The 18,426-nt window shown below is 39.0% G+C and overlaps 1 protein-coding gene across 2 annotated transcripts in view; it reads left to right on the top strand.

The window, feature by feature from the left end:
- The window catches only part of PPP2R2B (protein phosphatase 2 regulatory subunit Bbeta), a 93,259-nt gene extending 79,560 nt beyond the window's left edge, over nucleotides 1-13,699 (top strand). For both annotated transcript variants that reach the window (XM_053463155.1, XM_053463156.1), the window contains exons 5-9: nucleotides 6,950-7,127; nucleotides 7,441-7,605; nucleotides 11,444-11,613; nucleotides 12,231-12,322; nucleotides 13,025-13,699. In XM_053463155.1, coding sequence (XP_053319130.1) covers nucleotides 6,950-7,127; nucleotides 7,441-7,605; nucleotides 11,444-11,613; nucleotides 12,231-12,322; nucleotides 13,025-13,304 — 885 coding nt within the window. In that variant the 3' untranslated portion in view covers nucleotides 13,305-13,699. The remainder of the gene's footprint in view (nucleotides 1-6,949; nucleotides 7,128-7,440; nucleotides 7,606-11,443; nucleotides 11,614-12,230; nucleotides 12,323-13,024) is intronic.
- The last annotated feature ends 4,727 nt before the right edge of the window (nucleotides 13,700-18,426 follow it).

Here is an 18,426-nt window from a genome sequence, read left to right as displayed (position 1 = left end):
TCGACGGCTCACAAATTTTAACGGAGGCATTACCTTCCGCTCTTTTATAATCATATTTAGCCTTTTAAATCTCCCTGGATTTGATACAATTTGTATGGAAATTGTTTTCTTCTATAGTGCCGCATGCCATCAATTTATGAAGGTAGTAAAACTTTTCTGCGTGTGCCTTTTACACATCCGTCCCTGTATTGTCTGATATATTTTTTGGCCGCGTTATGGTGTTCTAGTGCAAGAGCATCTTCGCATTAATAGAATTTTGAGGTAATGGTTAAGGGAGCTATCACAAAAATCTAAATTTTGGGTACTAGATTACCTTTAAATGTATTTGATGGTTTCCAAAATACCTTAGAAATATCACGGTTTATGCTTTTGTTTAACCAGAGTATAGGTTATTGGAGAAACAACTCAAAGATTCTAAATTTGTTGTATCAGAGATTGCAATTCAACCTTTCAGAGAAAAATTGGTAGGTGTGAGTGTGAGTGTATGTGTGAGTGTATATGTGAGTGTATGTCAAGCTCATAGCCTGTGAGGACTGCAAGGCAGGATAAATGGTTAGAGACCGGTATGCAGGAATGTACTCCAGGAATCAGTAGATAAGGCCGGTGAGAGTAGCCGTAGTCAGGAACGAAGCCGTGGTCAGGGAAACTAGCAAGCAGCGAGGTCAAATCCGAAAGCCAGGGTCAGGAAACCAAAAAATCAGGAACGCCGTTTAGAAGCCAAGGGTCAGGATAATAGAAGGCAGCGGAGTGGAGGACAAGCCGGGTTCGGTACACAGGAATATCAAATAGGAGAATACACCAAATGGCACTAGAGCTCGAGAAAAAATAAACAATCACTGAGCACTGAGCTAATCTCAATGCTCAGCTTTTAAACTTGCCGCCAGTGAGAAGCCTCGCCCCCAGCCGTGACGTCATCGGTGCGCGTACCCCGGCGTCTCCACTCGGGGACGCATAAAGTTAGTTGAGGGCGCGCACGCGCGCGCCTAGCGGCGGACATGCTGACGGAGGTGGAGGGAGCTGGAGACGCGCCGCGGGATCCGGTACCCGCGGGCATCGGGTATTCAGGTGAGTCGCTTCGTCGGACCCGGGGTTGCGGACCCTGACATAGCCATGCAGTCTGTATTTACAAACATTGGTGAACAAATGGGTCGTTCTAAATGGCTCAGTGAGTTCATCTGTGGCCCTGTGATAGGATGCCAGTCAGTTCGTGAAATTTCAGCTGCTAGATATTCCACGGTCAACTGTAAATGGTATTATTGGAAAGTAGAAGCTTTTAGGAACAGCAGCAACTCAGCCACGAAGCAGAAGGCCACGTAGTCACAGGGCGGGGTCACCGAGTGCTGAGGCGCATGGTACTTCAAAGTTGCTGAAGCTCTGCCAATTCCATAGCTGATTGATAGAAAGAAGGCTATATGCATGTTTGTCATCTTTCTACAGTTAGTTTTATTTGGTTTGTAATATTCTCAGCAACAATCAAACTACAATGTGGTATGAGTGTCATAGCCAATATGGCTCAACTTACATCATTCAGCTGCTGCCCCATCTTAAATCTGTAAATTGCATCAACGATTTATGTGGATAATTTGTCTATTTTGATTGCTAGAGAAGATTTGTAGGTGTTTTTGCAGACATGTTTGAGATGCAACAGAATTTATACTAAAGTACAATGAATTACAAAAATATATATAAATATAATGTACACTGTGAAGGAGACATACCAAGACATTTTTGGACAATGCTTTGGTTCCAACTTTGTGGGAACAGTTTCCATTCCAGCATGACTGTGGCCCATTGCACAAAGCAAAGTCCATAAAGACATGGTTGGGTGAGTTTGGTGTGGAAGAACTTGTCCTGCCCGCACATAGCGCTGACCTCAACCCCATCGAACACCTTTAGGATGAACTGGAACAGAGATTGCAAAATGATGGAGACCATAACGTTGAATTCAAAAATACACCAGGAAGCTATCTCTTGGCTCTTTCCTTATATTATAAAATTATATTTATTATTACAAAGTTCATTTAAAAATACTTGATTTAACAAGCCACCCCTTGCTTTCCATTTTCAGCACAAACAACATAAACTGATTTTGCTAGTTTTAAAGCCATCCCAGTTCTTCAGGGGATAAACTATGAGTGCCCCAATTTCTAGGAGATTGAAGGTATGCACAATAACTGGGCTTATGGCACAATTATCTATTTAAACAAGAGAAAAAGTAACAGTATGCTTCACAACATGCATACAAAAACCTTCTTGCCCTAAAAGAGTTAATGACTTCTCACATGTCTACTGCCACCATAGCGGAACACGGGGACAATAAATGGCTTGGCTTTTCAAATGACTTATTTATAGACACTGGCGATATCGCAAGCACTGGTGTGCAGCCAAAACTCATGAACGGCAATGACTCCCAAGAAAAGAAAACTCAGGGCCCTTAGAAAAAAGGACTTTTCTTTATGCATGCCTCTGAATGGACTGGAAGGGAGGTAGAGGGGTAGGGCTGAGCATTTGTGCCTCATCCTCAATGTAAATTAGTTTGTTCAAGTCTAGCCAAGGAAGAGTCCTAGAGGCTTGAGCTGAATTCCTATGTGAATTTACATAAAAGCATTGGAGGCCCATCATGCAAGTGATATAACATATATGTACAAAATACACAGAACTAATACTTTTAAAGCAACGTGTTTTTGTTGCGTCATAGACATAATAAAAAGAACCCAGCTATAACTTTTGATACACTTTTGTAATGGTCCAGCTTACACTAATTTCCCGATGGCATTCGTGGAAAATACGTATCAAGAAGGCCCACCATGGTTCCAACTTCATGAGTTTAGTGGCCTACCTGGGAACTGACAGATCCACTTTGGGACATGGTGAGGTCTGCCACAATTAACATATCCACAACCCCTTAAAAGAATTCACCGCTAATACTTTATCATACAGTTTTTAATATTCATGGTTGTAATCTTAGAATAATTACAAGCTGATTTTTAGCATTCGTTGTAGACTTGAAATAAGAGACTTGTACGTAAGCCATGTTCCCATACATTCTTAGCCACTTCTCTATTAAGATACAAACGTAGAAGAATGTCATTTTGAAGTGACAGAATGAAACAATATTATCTCCGCTAAAATGTATGCCTGAACATTCCTGGCTGCGCTAATGCAGTATTATTTTCCTGTCGTCCTTATTGTTGGGGCATCATTCCTCATATTGTAGAGGTCTCTGGGGATGACGGCAGCATGGTGACAGGTCCTTGATTCTGTAATCTAAACCACCATGCCCGGCGCTGGCGCAGAATATGCAGAGAAGCCAAAACTATTTCAATAAGATGTATTGTGGTGACTAAATATCACTTCTGATGCACCATTGATGTATGTTTTAGGCTCGATGGCTGTAGGGAGTTGGGTGACAGCTAGAATTATTTTTTTTTGGGGTGAGCAATGTTTTGTGGCTCTTTTTATAGTCTTGAGTGATTTTGTATTGGGATTATGTCAGTGATGCCCATTTTTATGTTGTTTTGCTTTTGTTTTTAACTATAATTTAAGATTATGCTTTCTTAGAACAGTGTTTTCTTAGCGAATACAATGCATTTTGTTTATTGTATGTAAGAACCCTAAAAATATTTATATGCTGGATTCGACCCTTCACTCCTATCAGTTTCAGTATACAAAAAAGTCCAGGAGCAACATATTATATTATTTATTATTATTATTATTATTATTATTATTATTGAATTATTTTTTTGGCTGCAGTTAGTTTTATAGTACAAATAAACTGCAGCAAAAGGAATGGTGTTGACACCGGTCTTTTATTTTAAAAAGCTGAACTTATGAGTAAGTAAATGCCTAATTAATTTGTGCGTTAAATGCATATGTAAAAAAAAATATATTGTGTTATAGTATAGATCACCCACGATTACTTTTTTTTAAAATATATATACATCATTGCCTACTAAAATTAAAAACAGTAAAAAATAAATAAATAAAAAGAGAGCAGGTATTCCTGTTCTGAAAGCACCAAAATTTACTAAAACCATTAAAAAAAAAAAAAATAAAAAGGCACTCTTTCGGAAGTGTTGGTGTTTTGTTACGCTTCTGTCACGTAAAACAAATAGCCGCTAACTGCTTAATGCTTCTGAAATGTGCTTTTTTGCATATCAATTAAAGAGAGCCATTAAAGAGAATCAAATATGACTGCGTTTCCTCTGGAAAATACAGAGTAATTGAATTTGTTAGCGGCTTATTTTATTTGACAGCGTCTTAATGTTCTTGATCTGACGAGTTAAACTTGGTTACCCCGTGTAATTACTCTGCGTTGCCTCGCGCTGCCCTTCGTGTTAGACGCACAGGGAGCGATCTTGGCATCCATTGAATTGCAGAGATTCCTCTGGAACTAAGCGGATATGATCCAAATAACCGCCCCAATAGACATAGAGTGGTACCGTGTTAGCTTTAGAAAGAAAATGAGCACATTTGTTAAAGGGGATACCTGTATTCACTGTCTGGGATATAGTAGATTGCAAGCTTTAGAGACTCAAGGGTGGTAGATAAATGGCACAGCCTCCCATTAGAAGTGGTAGAGGCTAATGCAGTGGAGTAAAATGATCCAGCAATATAAACGTAGACTAAAGGGGTTCTAGTCGAGTAGTAGTTCAGAATGTACGGTAATAGAAGCAGTCATATATTCTACCCTCTCTGCCACCTAATCAGCGGACCTCATATGCAAATTGTTATCCAACATTGCAGCAGTTAATTTGCATATAAGGTCATGTTGATGATAATGAATGCCTTACATAGATATGCATCTAAATAGATAAAAATGAATGTGTTAATGGAGAACCTATATCATGGCTATTTTATGTGCAAATAAAGATTTTTTTTAAGAGGATAAATAGCATAATAAGAAGGCGATCATGTCTGAAATGAAAGTATAAAGTTAATAAGGCATTTTATATGGGTATTTATTATTTCTTCGGGGATACATGCGTTCTCAGTCAGTATAAATGTTATCACAAGTCCCATTGTCGGAGAATGAAAGCTGCCGGCTCGGTTGTAATTAAAATTCTGTTGGTGTGATATTAGTTGCCATGGCTAACACAGCTGTGCAGCTCTTAGTAAAATGGGCATGAAATCTTCTTCAGTGGTTGTTAGGGAAATCAGCATAAATTAGAATACCTTCACTCTCAGCTTTGGTTCAGACCATCTGACATTCAGCTGGATGGGTTTGCTTTGCTCATTCCAGAACAACAAGAATAGGGTTTATGTATCAAAAATGATTGTGGTACAACGTTTTGGAAGTGGTTTTATAATCACGGAACCCAATGAAATGGCTCAATCAGCAAGAATGGCCCTTTGGTTGGAGTGGTGAGGTAGGGACAAGAGTATCTTTCTGTACATAACCCCATTCATGTTCCAAACTTGGTCAAGAATGGGTCAGATGGTATTTATGGCTTGACTTGGTGTGCATCACAATCAAACTTAAATTTGAAGCCTCTCCTAGAAAGGACCTCAATTGTCAGCCAGTGTTTCCAAACCCAGTATTTTTGCAGCATTTTTCAGAGTCGCATTGCACAAGCACAGATGGAACCGCATGGGAATGAGCCGTAACACATCCTTGTGTTAATTAACCCGACTTTGCCCATGTGAGGAGATCTGGGAATCATGAGCTCATAGTCTTAATCGAGATCCAAAACTCTGCATTGTTTGTTGAATCTCACGGGTTAACATCTCTGTATGGTCATGGCTCTTTTCACAGCTGATGCAGTAACAACCACAGACTTCACCATCATGTTAATTAATCTTTTAATGACTAATAAGGACTTTGTGCCAAAGCTGTTAACACAATTGGGATCCATACTGGCCCAGCTGGAAGCGTCGCCTTTTTGGCACATCTACCTAGCCGCAAGTTACATTCTAACTACTGTCCAGTAGCAGCTTAGGGAGAGCCTACACGAGGGGACATCATTATACGGCATGAAGCAGGCCGCATTGGTGGTAATATGGCTGTAGACTGGCCTTCTTCATGTGTTTCATACTGCCTATGATCTTGGCTGAAGCTTTAGTGTTCCTTTAGTTGCTACATTGTTCCCCAAACGCTTAAAAAGATAAGCTTTAGTGTTGATTAATTTGAAATATATATAAAATAAATACCATTTGTCTTAAACCCTTTTAATTAAGACCAAAATCCGGAGGGCTAGCAATGCATTGCTATCTAGAACAGTTAGAACTAACCAAACCATAGCTTTGGACTGCAGCTTCTACTCGCTGTCAACCAGTCCAGAGCTACTTGAACGATCAAAAAAAAACACAGACTCAATTTACTTTTTTCTTGCTTCCTACACATTCTCTCTTTTTTTTTTTGTACATTCAACTGCTTTTTTTTATGTGAGCATAAATACTGTCTGTAATAAACTTGCTGGTACATAGCTCCAAGGCAATTTCCAAACTATCATAGAATAACTTGCCGTGCCCTGAAAACGTATTACCCAGCCCAGCCTAAATTGGAATGAAATATGCAATTCGTGGCTCGTAATGTTTATTCAATGAACCGGTATAAATTTGTTCATTTCATTAGAAATTGGTAACGTGTTCTGCGGCTCTTTGCTGCTGTACCTGTAGATGATTTGTTTAGAGGTGAAGATGAGAGCTTAGAGCCGCGGAAGGAATACAGCTGGTGCAGCTCCTCAAGTTGGAAGTCATCCCAAGGAAAATCTTGAATCGTTTTTAATAATCTTGCAAAACGTTTAATATTCTTTAGATTTTATTGTATTTGGGTTGATAAACTCATTTCCCCATATAAGCACAGTCTACAGTATAACTTGTGTGTTTACCCATCAGAAAATATTGTCAAAAGTATACCTCGAGAAAATGGTGGTGGCGTCCTGATGAAACATGTCTTTGGTTCCAATTGTTATGTGTATTTCTAAATGATTGTGGCCCTTTCCTGCAGGTTCCCGTACTCCAGCCTATGGATCTGATGGTTGAGGCCACACCTAGAAGAGTGTTTTCCAACGCACACACCTACCACATCAACTCGATATCCGTCAACAGCGACTACGAAACGTACATGTCCGCAGATGACCTGAGAATAAACTTGTGGAACCTAGAGATAACAAATCGAAGTTTCAGTATCCTTTTTATATGATGACGTTCACTTGTCTCCATGGTATTAATTCCCCAAAAAGTCTTAAGTGGACTAATTGATATGGAGGGATGGGTATGTGCTACATTAAGGAAATAGATGCCGTAGAGCCATGGTGCCTGTAAAATGGAACGTACCTCCATTTCTTTTGGGTTACTATATAGTGGAGTATTTTAGGCTTTGTGTTAAATTACACGCATGGCAGTAGTTAAAATTGGTAGCCATTATTTCAAAGGCTTCTTTTTGTTTCTATTGTTTTTTTTTGGTGCATTATTTCCCTTTGACTTTGCAATCACTAGATATTGTAGATATAAAGCCAGCCAACATGGAGGAGCTGACGGAGGTGATCACGGCTGCCGAGTTTCACCCCCATCACTGCAACACATTTGTCTACAGCAGCAGTAAAGGGACAATCCGGCTCTGCGACATGCGCTCCGCCGCCCTGTGTGACAAGCACTCTAAATGTGAGTCCCGTAACTGCGCTCTTGAATAATTTCTACTTTCAGAAGGTTTAGTTTATCTCGATTAGTTTAATTGACTACATAAAGTAACGTAAGGATGTTTTGCTTTACTGAGAGGGTGGTAGATAAATGGAACTGCCTCCCAGCGGAAGTAGCAAAGGCTATTGCAGTGAGGAAATTTTAAACATGCATGGGGTAGAAATAAAACGTGTTCCTGACAGATCCACTGTCGATAAAATATTCAATAGAAAAATTGACGGTTTATGGTCTACTCCCGAAAAGTCTTAAGCTTGAATAAATCCAGATCCTTTGTTAGATTAACACAGAGCAATGTCCTTTCATAATACTCTTGTGAGACCATAACCATGGCTCCATTAAATGTGTCCTTTTGAAATGGTTTATAAATTTGCCTATTCTCACTGGCAGGTGAAGAACTTTACACGGTATTGTTAAGGGTAAAGAGAGTGGCCGGCGCTAGAAGAAAGCGTTCCTTAATTAACAGAGACAGCAGTGTATAACCGAACAGGCGACATTAGTTGGTTCAGTGAAGCAGCGGGTGCAGGCTAATGCCTTTAACCTTACTAGAGAATGATCAGAGAATTCAAATGACTTTGGAAGGCATCGCCCGACACACTTCCTTCAAACGTTTCTCATCAATTTATATCGAGGCGAAGTGTTGCAGAATTTTAAAGATCTGGCCAAAATTTCTCTTTGTCTTCGAAAATGCTGTGTATAATGAAAACATTTTTATATAGTTATAAAAAATGTGAAGTCCCTGTCTACGGTGCTTGCTGTGAATGGAGAACGGCCTTGACTTTTTATACCTAGAAAACCCATTGGCTATTACCTATTGGAGAAGTAATAAATAAATTCAAGTGTGACAGGAAAGCGTACTTCATAGTGACGTATCGTACAGATAAGTGAAAACATCATATTGAGATCTCTGTATATAGTGTCTTTTTTGATCCACATATATGGGGGGGGGGTTTGTGTAATAGGACTTGATGGACACGTTAAGACCACTCTCTTGTTAAGGCATTTGAGTACAGAATTCCATGAGGTGGCTCCAGGTCGCAACTAGATTTGACAGCAAACAAGGAACTGGTCCATCATAGACTTGTTGCAACAATGTAAATGAAACAGAATTGGAATCCAGTGTCCCATTTTATTTTAAATGTATTAGAACACTAAAGTTGAACAATCCATAGGCCATACGGCGTGTGTAAGTATATTGCAGAGGACTTATTTGTATCGGGGGTCAGTGAAGTTTTTCCACTACAAGGTCTACGAGGATCACCATGAACCCCTATTCTTATTGAATGATTGTCTCAAGACATGACGAGGAGCAGATACCAAACATGATCTCTTAAACAAGTTGAATTGGCAGCCAATTTTAAGATATTACACTCAATTCCCACAGACTGGTCATGTCAGCATTATTGGATCCCTTTGGAGAGCTGACCCCCTTAACTTCTTGCAGTAACCATATTGTTTGTTCCTCTAATGGCTATACTGGGCTAATATTATTTTTTTGGTTAAAGCTAAACCCCGTGTTTCATAGCCAGTGTGTATATTCCATGTACAGTATATTCCATGTACAGTGCTTAACCCAGTCTTTTGGGACCTTATATTTAAACCACCACCTTTGTGCAAATGTTTAATGGATAAAACATATCTACATCTAAAGTAGGTTTTTCACATCCCATAATCTGTTTTATGATTGAACCATCCGCCCAGCCATGAAGAGTTTGACTTGACATCTTCCTTGACCCCTTTTTGCCATCTTCCCGAGTTCAGCGGCTTTTATTCAATTGCTCTTCAGTTGATGGGCAGAGCTCCATTGAGACAGTTCATCAGAGTTGAAAATGAAAAGTAACATTGACTCTTATGGCTGAATTCTCAGGGGACATTGGGGAAATTTAATAACTTTCGACTTTAATCAAAATGCAGAATTTTGAACAACAAAGGATAGAGTGAAGCTCTTGGATAAAAATACACAGAAAATGAAAAGTAAATCAACATATTGTCCCTTAGCATCTGTATGGTGTTGGAGCAAAGCCAATGCAAGCGACAACTGCTAACTTAGCTTGGCAGAGACCCTTTTAATTTTACTTTATAATGAAGCTTAAGTATGGTCTATTTAAATTGACTCTAGGGATGGGCACAAATCCTGTCCCCCTGTCAATATCTATAGATTTAAGCAATTATTATTACATTGTTAAAAAATATTAAAACATGAACATGTCCTAAAATAACACATATTGGTGTCTGTCAATTAGCATCTCAAGCTTTACATGTGTCTTTGCAAAATACATTTCTATATATCTCGGGGTATATATGAAAGGGTAACTTTTTCCCCAAAATGTGGGTATGACAGCACTTGAGCTTTTTATGGTACTCCATGAGAAATAAATTTCTATTTTGAGCCTGTTTGTAACGCCTATGGTGTGGTTCATCCAGAAGCTCTTATTCACTTACTCACATGGTATGAGGCTCCTCCGTATTCTGTAAGCATCACTCAATGTATTACTGGTGGCCTGCTTGGCCCGGATGGGTATTCTGCTCAAATGATTATGTCCACATCAATCTAGGGCTGCCATGAATTGGACCCAAAGCTGGTAGCTATCCTCCAGCCTTTGTAAATCATTGTGAAACATGTGCACATTTATTATCTTGTATAATTGGTGTAAATATAATGTGTTTTGTACTGAGCCTTGTATTAAAAAAAAAAATCTGTATAAAAATGGTGAATTGATTCACACGTGGTTACTGTCATTACATAGAAAGCGGCTATTTGACATCTTCCATCTTCAGCCTCTGGTTCTCTTCAAATTTGATATCTGAATCGAAGTATGATCCCAATAGGCTCCAGTGTTCAAAATGTACATACAGATGACCTTTGCTCGTTGCATCCTCCCTGTCAATGCAACTTGAGTGATTAGCTACTAGGCATGATGGAAATAAGCCGAAACCGGTTTCCATGGGAACCAGATGGGCATCTGTAAGGCCTCATGTGGTTGTTTGTAACTATGCCATTTAGACATCCCTTCAATTATCCCCTCTACTATTTTTTGAAGTGTGTACATGTTTTTTTCCTCTGCCTTTTAATCAAGAGTGCCTTTTTTCTTAACCCACATCTGAATGAATTGTAGATGGCCTCTTGCCTATGGAATGAGCGCTGTTTCACGTACCTCACCCCAAGTCTTTCAAGGCCCTTCAATGAAATAGGTCCTCTTCTGACTTTAATTTGCCCGCTGCCAATTATCAGAGAAGTGCCAATTCAGAGAGTTTTTTATGTTTCTCAGTAGGGGGGTTAGAATTAATTCCTTAGTCTGGTTTCAACCTTGCTTTTTCCACAATTGGTTCATATTGGGGTTAACATATTCGATTACATTTTTTGTGAGGTGGACTGTTTGTTTTCTAAAGACACAGCCTAGCATCAAAAGGGTTTAATTTGGGTCCTTTTTGGGGGTCTTGTTCCAGAGTATTTCAGAATAGCCTGAGGAAAGACTTATTTTCGGCCACATCCTCCACAACACCATCTCCCACTCGTATTTAATTATTACTATTGTAATTTTAGTTTAACTCAAGATTACACAATTTTGTATTAACAGACATTTGAAAGGACTTGATGGTTTTCTACCATATTCAGTATTATATTGGAAGTTCTTCCTTGCTTGTCTAGAAGAACTATAAAAATGCTTGCTCTTCTTATGCTCACAATGACAGATTTGGCGCATAATTCCCATTTGTACATAAATCTTTCCCCCAAATGTGAAATACGAATAACAAAAAGTTACTTTAAGCTAAATATTTTTTCTCTATCTTCTTGTCGTTTTAGTATTTGAGGAACCGGAGGATCCCAGCAACAGATCGTTTTTCTCCGAGATTATTTCTTCCATATCGGACGTGAAGTTTAATCATAGCGGTCGGTACATCATGACCAGAGACTATTTAACTGTTAAAGTATGGGACCTGAATATGGAGAACCGTCCAATAGAGACATATCAGGTAAACAAAGAGAAGCAGAGTTGATCACATGGAAAATCACAATACCTATAATTATGTGTGTAGTTTAAGTGACCAGATTATGCCTTACCATTTAATGCAGGGCCGAATTAAAATCACTAATTCTCTGCATTATGCGTTTTAGGAGGGGCACTAACTATGTGCATTTTCAGCTCTGAGAACAGCATTATTGACAGGTCCTAGGGGGTCGGTGACAGTGATGGTGGTACATCCAAAAGCCATCCTGCAGAATTGGTCAAGGTTTATACAGTCGGGGATAACTAAGTCAACCTAAGCATATTCCAAGGGTCAAATAAGTTAACCCCTTAATGACAAAGCCCGTACATGTACGGGCTCAATGTGTTTAAGGACCGCCCATTGTCCTTAAGGGGTTAAGGTATTCTGTAGAAGGGGAGGCTAGATGTATGAGACACGTGTTTGCTATCAAATCTGGTAAGATCATAGCAATTCTGATTCCACATATAAAATCAGTCAATGTCAACACCCTTGCCTCCATAAATTACATCACAAAGGTTTAACTTATTCTTCCAAGTGCTGGGAAATTCAGCAGAAAATGAATTTGCAATGACTTGATCGCTGTCTTTTTGTTTTTATTTTAGGTCCACGATTACCTCCGCAGCAAACTATGTTCTCTCTATGAGAATGACTGCATTTTTGACAAATTTGAATGTGTTTGGAATGGTTCAGACAGGTACGAATCAGATGAGATCCCTCGGGTCTTGTAGGGATGTACACCTTACTAATATACAGGTTCACTGCGTATACCAAATACGGATCACGCATGTATATACCCGGATAGAAGGCAATCTGGCTCTACATAATCACGTGCTATTTTTTCCTCCCTGGCCACCTCTGTTGAATCACAAATTTTCCCATATCCCAAAATTCCCAAATCTGCTTTTGGACTTAGAATTTTAGCCAACAGATTCTTCTCCAATGGCTGTTGAACTACAGTTTCCACAATCTCACCAATGTAGTAGAGATTAGCATTGTTCATATTTGGAAGCATCTAGATGGAACATGTGAAAATAGTGGCAGATGCCAGCATATTCGTACAGCCAATGAATATTTGATGGCTCTTTTTTCCTTAAATGTATGAAAAATTGCCTAAAATGGCCGTGCAGCTAAAAGGTTATTTTGTGTATTTCTGAAAAGCATAGTAAGAGAGATCCTACAAGCAAATGTTACCCTAAAAGGGCTGTCAAAATCTTCCATCTAAAATGTCCCCAACCTCCCCATCTAGTATCCCAAAGCCTCAAACTATGCCCTTGGTGTATTTGTGATTCCTTTCTCTTAAAATGTATTCTAAAACGTGCTGCGTGACATTTTATCGAGCACAAGGACGCATTAACGCAGGAGTTTCTCAAGTTGCGTTTCTTTCTGTTTTTTTCAGTGTCATAATGACTGGCTCCTACAACAATTTCTTTAGAATGTTCGATCGCAACACGAAACGGGATGTCACGTTGGAGGCCTCCAGAGAAAACAGCAAGCCTCGGGCGATCCTCAAACCCCGCAAAGTCTGCGTCGGAGGAAAGCGAAGAAAAGATGAAATAAGCGTGGACAGTCTGGACTTTAGCAAAAAAATTCTTCACACAGCCTGGCACCCTTCAGAAAACATCATAGCCGTGGCTGCCACCAACAACCTGTATATATTCCAGGACAAGGTTAACTAGAGCACTGTTACAGGAAAATATTAGGAATTATGTGTTTAAGGCTTTTTACTATACCCCCTCCCCCTTCCCTCATTTTTCTAATATTTCTTCTGTTTTATTTATTTCAATTATGTTCACCAAGTTCTTCCTCTGGCGAGTTATAGACCAAACGAACAGGCAACTTTTAACCCTATTGACCCTACTTCAAACTGATGACAGTTGAGTGTTTTTTTTTTCTCCCACTGGTGATTGCACCAGTCGCAGCATTTTGAATCCTACTCTAAAGGAGTTTGTAACTTGCCTCTCACATGGCGTGAAAGGTGCAAGCAAAAACAAACTGGACAAACCAAATGTGGGCATATATAATATTCTTTTTAATTGGTAACTTGATTTTTAATAAAAGATAATCATTGTAATTGCGATTACTTTATTTCGTTCTACGACTGTGGTGATGCTTGATGAATGATACAAAAAGAATACTGGTCTGGCTTTCTCTGATCTTACTTTAAAACCTGTTGATTACACTTTTCACCAAGATATTGGAAGCCATGGCTTCTGGGATACCCTCGTCCTAATATATATTTTTTTCTTCTCTGTTGAAATCGTGCAGTAAGACACAAAGCTAATTATCTGGCTCTGAGAAGAACAAATGCCCAACCCTTAGTGTTTAAGCATGAGATGGAACTTCACTAGATTTCAGGAAGCCATGAGATTATGAGTATTACCGGTGACCCTTGGGGTGTCAAAGGTATGACCAATGATGGTACATGCCTTCTTTTTTTTTTGCACACATGTGTGGACTACCATTCAGAGGTTAGTCGTTTTCATTGAAAACAAAGATATTTCTAGCTATGCTAATATAATTGCAAAATGATCTTCTAATGATCAATTAGCCTTTTAAACTTAAACTTGGAATAGCGAAACACAACATGCCACTGGAACACAGTGATGGTCGCTGATAAAGGGCCTAGAGACGACCATAAGGATTCCATAAAAAATCAGCTGTTTCCAGCAACAATGTCTGTACTGTATTTCTGATCCATTTCATGTTAATTTAATGGGCAAAACTTGATTTTCTTATGAAAACGAGGACATTTTTAAGTGACCCTGAGCTTTTGAATGGTAGTGTATATTACCTATGCCAAAATTAGTGCAAAATGTATTATACCACTAATTTTACAGCGTTTTACAATGCTTTGGATTTTATCTTTTAATCACTATAATCCACAATAGCAGATGCCACACATAACCTGTTCTAGTCATACAACCGTTCTTGAACACAATTCAGCGAGATCCCGAAAAGCACCATAAAAATATCCTTTTGAAAACCAGTTTGACCAATAAAAAAAATAATTAAAAAAAAAAAAACCACACCTGTGCCATCAGTCCACATATAACCAACCAACCAAAAGTTAAAGCAGTTTTATAGTCTCAAATCAAGCCTTCTATTGGCTAGCTCTCGTAGCGTAGAATTTTACTTGGTGTGTAAAGTTTTGGAATGGTTTCCAAGATTGAAAAATTGAACTACGGCCAATTTTCTGAATAACTTGTTCTGGTGGTTTTCTGCAAGCCGTTTGAAGAGGTGCTTCAATATTGGATTAATTGGAATGCTACAGAAGAACTAGCTGTTGTCGAGAAAACAACATTGTCCCCTAAATCTGAATTTCACGGTGTTTAGTCTCCTTTAGCAGGCCTTTGTAGAGTGTGTGAAGACAAGGTGATCACCAGAACATAAAGGCATGTTTCATGTTTTACTCCTTCACCACTTATGAGGATCCTGTACATTAGCTTCCCTTCAAGACGTCGTTAATGTTGCCAAGGCTAAATGGTTGTTCAGCATGTTAGGGAGAGTAAGCCAATTTCTTAAGGTTTAAATGCACACGTTGGTTATCAAATGCAATTCAATGATTATGATAGCTGATGTAAAAGGGATTCATCGGGATTCCATCTATTTGCTTTATTTCCAATCTCCCAACTATTGGGTTTGCAGGACATGCATTGCATTGATCAGCGTGAAGCCCCAACAGGCAGCCCCAGCTCTAGCTCGTGCTACAATTTGAGGGGGTCTGAGACCCCCTACATGCATTACCAGGAAACCCTCTCATCAAAATCAAGCAGCCAAAACTGGGGCAAAATTCAGATAGCAGAGGGTCTGTTAGGGACTAGCTCTACAGCTATATTCTATAGAAAGGTAAGCAGGTGTCTGTCCTTTTTAGGTAAGAATACATGTTATAGCGCTTACAAAGACCTTTAATATGCATTCCTCTGTTGGGCACTAAACTGTCACTTCACGCATGTTAACACAATCGTGTTCCCAGGCACAAAATATATTTCTCTGAAAGGTTTCAGCATTCAGCAGTAATAGGAATGAGATTTCTAGTGCTTGATAGTTACAAGAGTAACAAATTCCTCATACAAAACTAGTAACAGAGTTACTTGGAATTAACACGCAATTTATTTTTTGTCACTGGCCCATACAAAATAGCATAACCAGAATGAGGAATCTGCATTTACCATACAAAATAGCATGTGATTTCAAAGTGAAAAATAATAATATTTTAGACCTGACTGGATGGAGTTTAAGACATGGGAAAAAAAAATCCCTGTTTCAATCTGAAAGTTAGATGGGTCATGTTGGAAGTGGGATGTCCAAAAGGCCAACGACCCTAAAACCACATTGGCTACTCTACATATAAGAACGCTTGGGTCCAAGTACAATATGGTACAATGGCTACAAGTACAATATCGAGAAGTGCAAAGCTAGTAAATGACAAATTTGTTTCCATCAACCAATGCCTGTTTTTTGTTTCTTTTGAATCTGTTTTGACTCAATAAAAAAAACGTTCACATTCAGATTATATATTTTATGTTAAACCAAAAACAGTAAAAACAAATACGTTGTAGATACTTAAGCAAGGCATGTATTCCAATTGCCATTTTTTATTTTGTTCTATTTAAACATATCTGACATTGCATTATTATTTAGAATACATCCGAATTCGAATATTTTTCTTTATTTTGAATATGAAAATTATTAAAAACGATATCGCTTTAAGGTTTCTGGGTAGTGTTTACAGTATATAGTTTCTAGAGTAACGCCTGCGACTGGAATTAAGAATAGGGCTGCGCGGCTCCTATCTATTGCTGGGGAATAAGTGGCTAATAAAATAAATTTATTGCATCTAGTACAAAATTGTGTTCGCAAAAATACTATCACAACCCTGCAGAAGGCCAGGCTGTATTTCCTAGAACTCTCAAAATGTAGGAGAATGTGAGATTTAGAAGATTAATGTCCGGAGCTCTGCAAGCTTCGCAGTGTATCATTGTGTCTCTTACATGAACGGGTATGAAAGCCAGCCAGTAATTTTAGGGAACTGGATACAGTCTTCGTGATGGCTTTTGTGCCAGGCTTTTTCATTAGCCTGAAATACGTGAAGAAGCTTCTTAATGAACGGTTTGTTTGAGAGCATCTTCAAGCTGATGTTCTGACTTACCAAGAACAACAATACAGTTGATTCCTTTGTACAATTACAATAGTGATTGTGAGATGAAGAAGAAAAAAAAAAACAAAAAAGGATTTAGGAGTTTAATAATGTATAACAACTCAAATTGTCAAAGAGGGACACACATTATAGTGGTGCGGTTAGAGGAACCATCACTAAGGGACAAGACTTTACCAAGACCTTTTATATGTCTGTGACCTATTGATTGGCATTTATGTAATGAAGCAAGGCATTTGGAAGGTGAATAATGTATTTTATTGACACATTTTTTGGGCTGTAGAACACGAAATAATATTTACTGGGTGAGCTCACATAGAAGGGGATTAAATAGAGACTGAAGCATTTGGGTCCCAAAGAGTGGCTATTCCGCCTAAAAATTGACACTGTAATTTAATCCTTTGATGGACGCATGTCTTTTTGATGGACGCATGTCTTTTTTCAGCCTATATAACTATGTAACTATGTAACTATGAGTCCGGACACATTTCTCCAGCAGGCCAGCCAGCTGATCTTATAATAGTTGGGGCAGTATGTTGCCAATCTTTTTTTTTAGCAGACGCCGCTCCTCTGTAAAGGGAGTCTCAGTGTTTAATAGTAAACGCAAGGCATTTGTCCTTACAAACGCCAGGAGGCAGTAGGAGAAGGCTGCCCATAAATTTACTGAAGCAAAAAAAGTAAAGGACAGCAGGCTCACGGATGGCAATAAAAAATCCTCCTTTACATATGCAAATAGTAGTAAGAAACCCTAGAATTTATCAATCGGCAGTATAGACATGAACTCATTACATTTCAACGCAGAAATACAGTAGGTGGCTATTGAGTACCATACTATGTACCTCCTCGAAGGCTTTGATGTTCCCTTGGTCCTCTGGTCTTAAGGTCAGGGACATTATGGAGCCTGAGATATGTTTGGGGCCCCCTACTTAGTTCCACCGAACACAGGGGCATGCTCTCTACAAATTCACAATCACTGTCAATCAGTAATTGTACCAAGTCAGTAATCACCTTTGGACCCTCCACACACTTTTAATTTTTAACCTTATGGCTGGTTAGTGGAGTGTGCAGTAGCCCCCCCCACGATAAATCTGGGGGGGCAATGCGCCCTTCTGTGTGATCAGGCCCCCCCCAGTGTGTCGCTGCTCAATGTGCCGGTTACAACGGATATGTCTGATCTCCAGGACCAAACCATTCAAACCACGGAGCGCTGGGGTATGACATCATATCCCAGTGTTCCCAGCAACTGGGGCACTATCCCGGGTCAGAGATTTTGTTAGTGGAATAAGCGGAGACCTTTGGTATATGGCGGCAGAACTAGTAGATACAATTGCCCGTTATCAAAAAGGTTTTGAAACAGCCTCTACAAAATGTGTTTTTAAAAAGTATTTATGATGAAACATCCTTCAGCCCAGACGGTTTCCGTATTGTTAAATTAATATCTTCGATTTGCATTTCCTCTGGGTTATTAGTTTGTTCTTGCATTAAACATAAAAACAATCTATACCATCCCATTATTGCTGTGCAAGTAATGTTGTTTGTTCGATGTTTTACGTCAGTGAGCTAACAGTGAATATGTATTGCTGTTATTTGTGTGGGATTTAGAGAAAGACGTAAACAAGCACTTTGCTTATATTTCTGCTAGA

The sequence above is a fragment of the Spea bombifrons genome, chromosome 4 (genome assembly GCF_027358695.1).
Source record: "Spea bombifrons isolate aSpeBom1 chromosome 4, aSpeBom1.2.pri, whole genome shotgun sequence".
In the NCBI taxonomy this organism is placed as follows: domain Eukaryota; kingdom Metazoa; phylum Chordata; class Amphibia; order Anura; family Pelobatidae; genus Spea; species Spea bombifrons.
The sequence above is the reverse complement of the archived record's forward strand: the minus strand, read 5'-3'. Positions and strand labels throughout refer to the sequence as shown.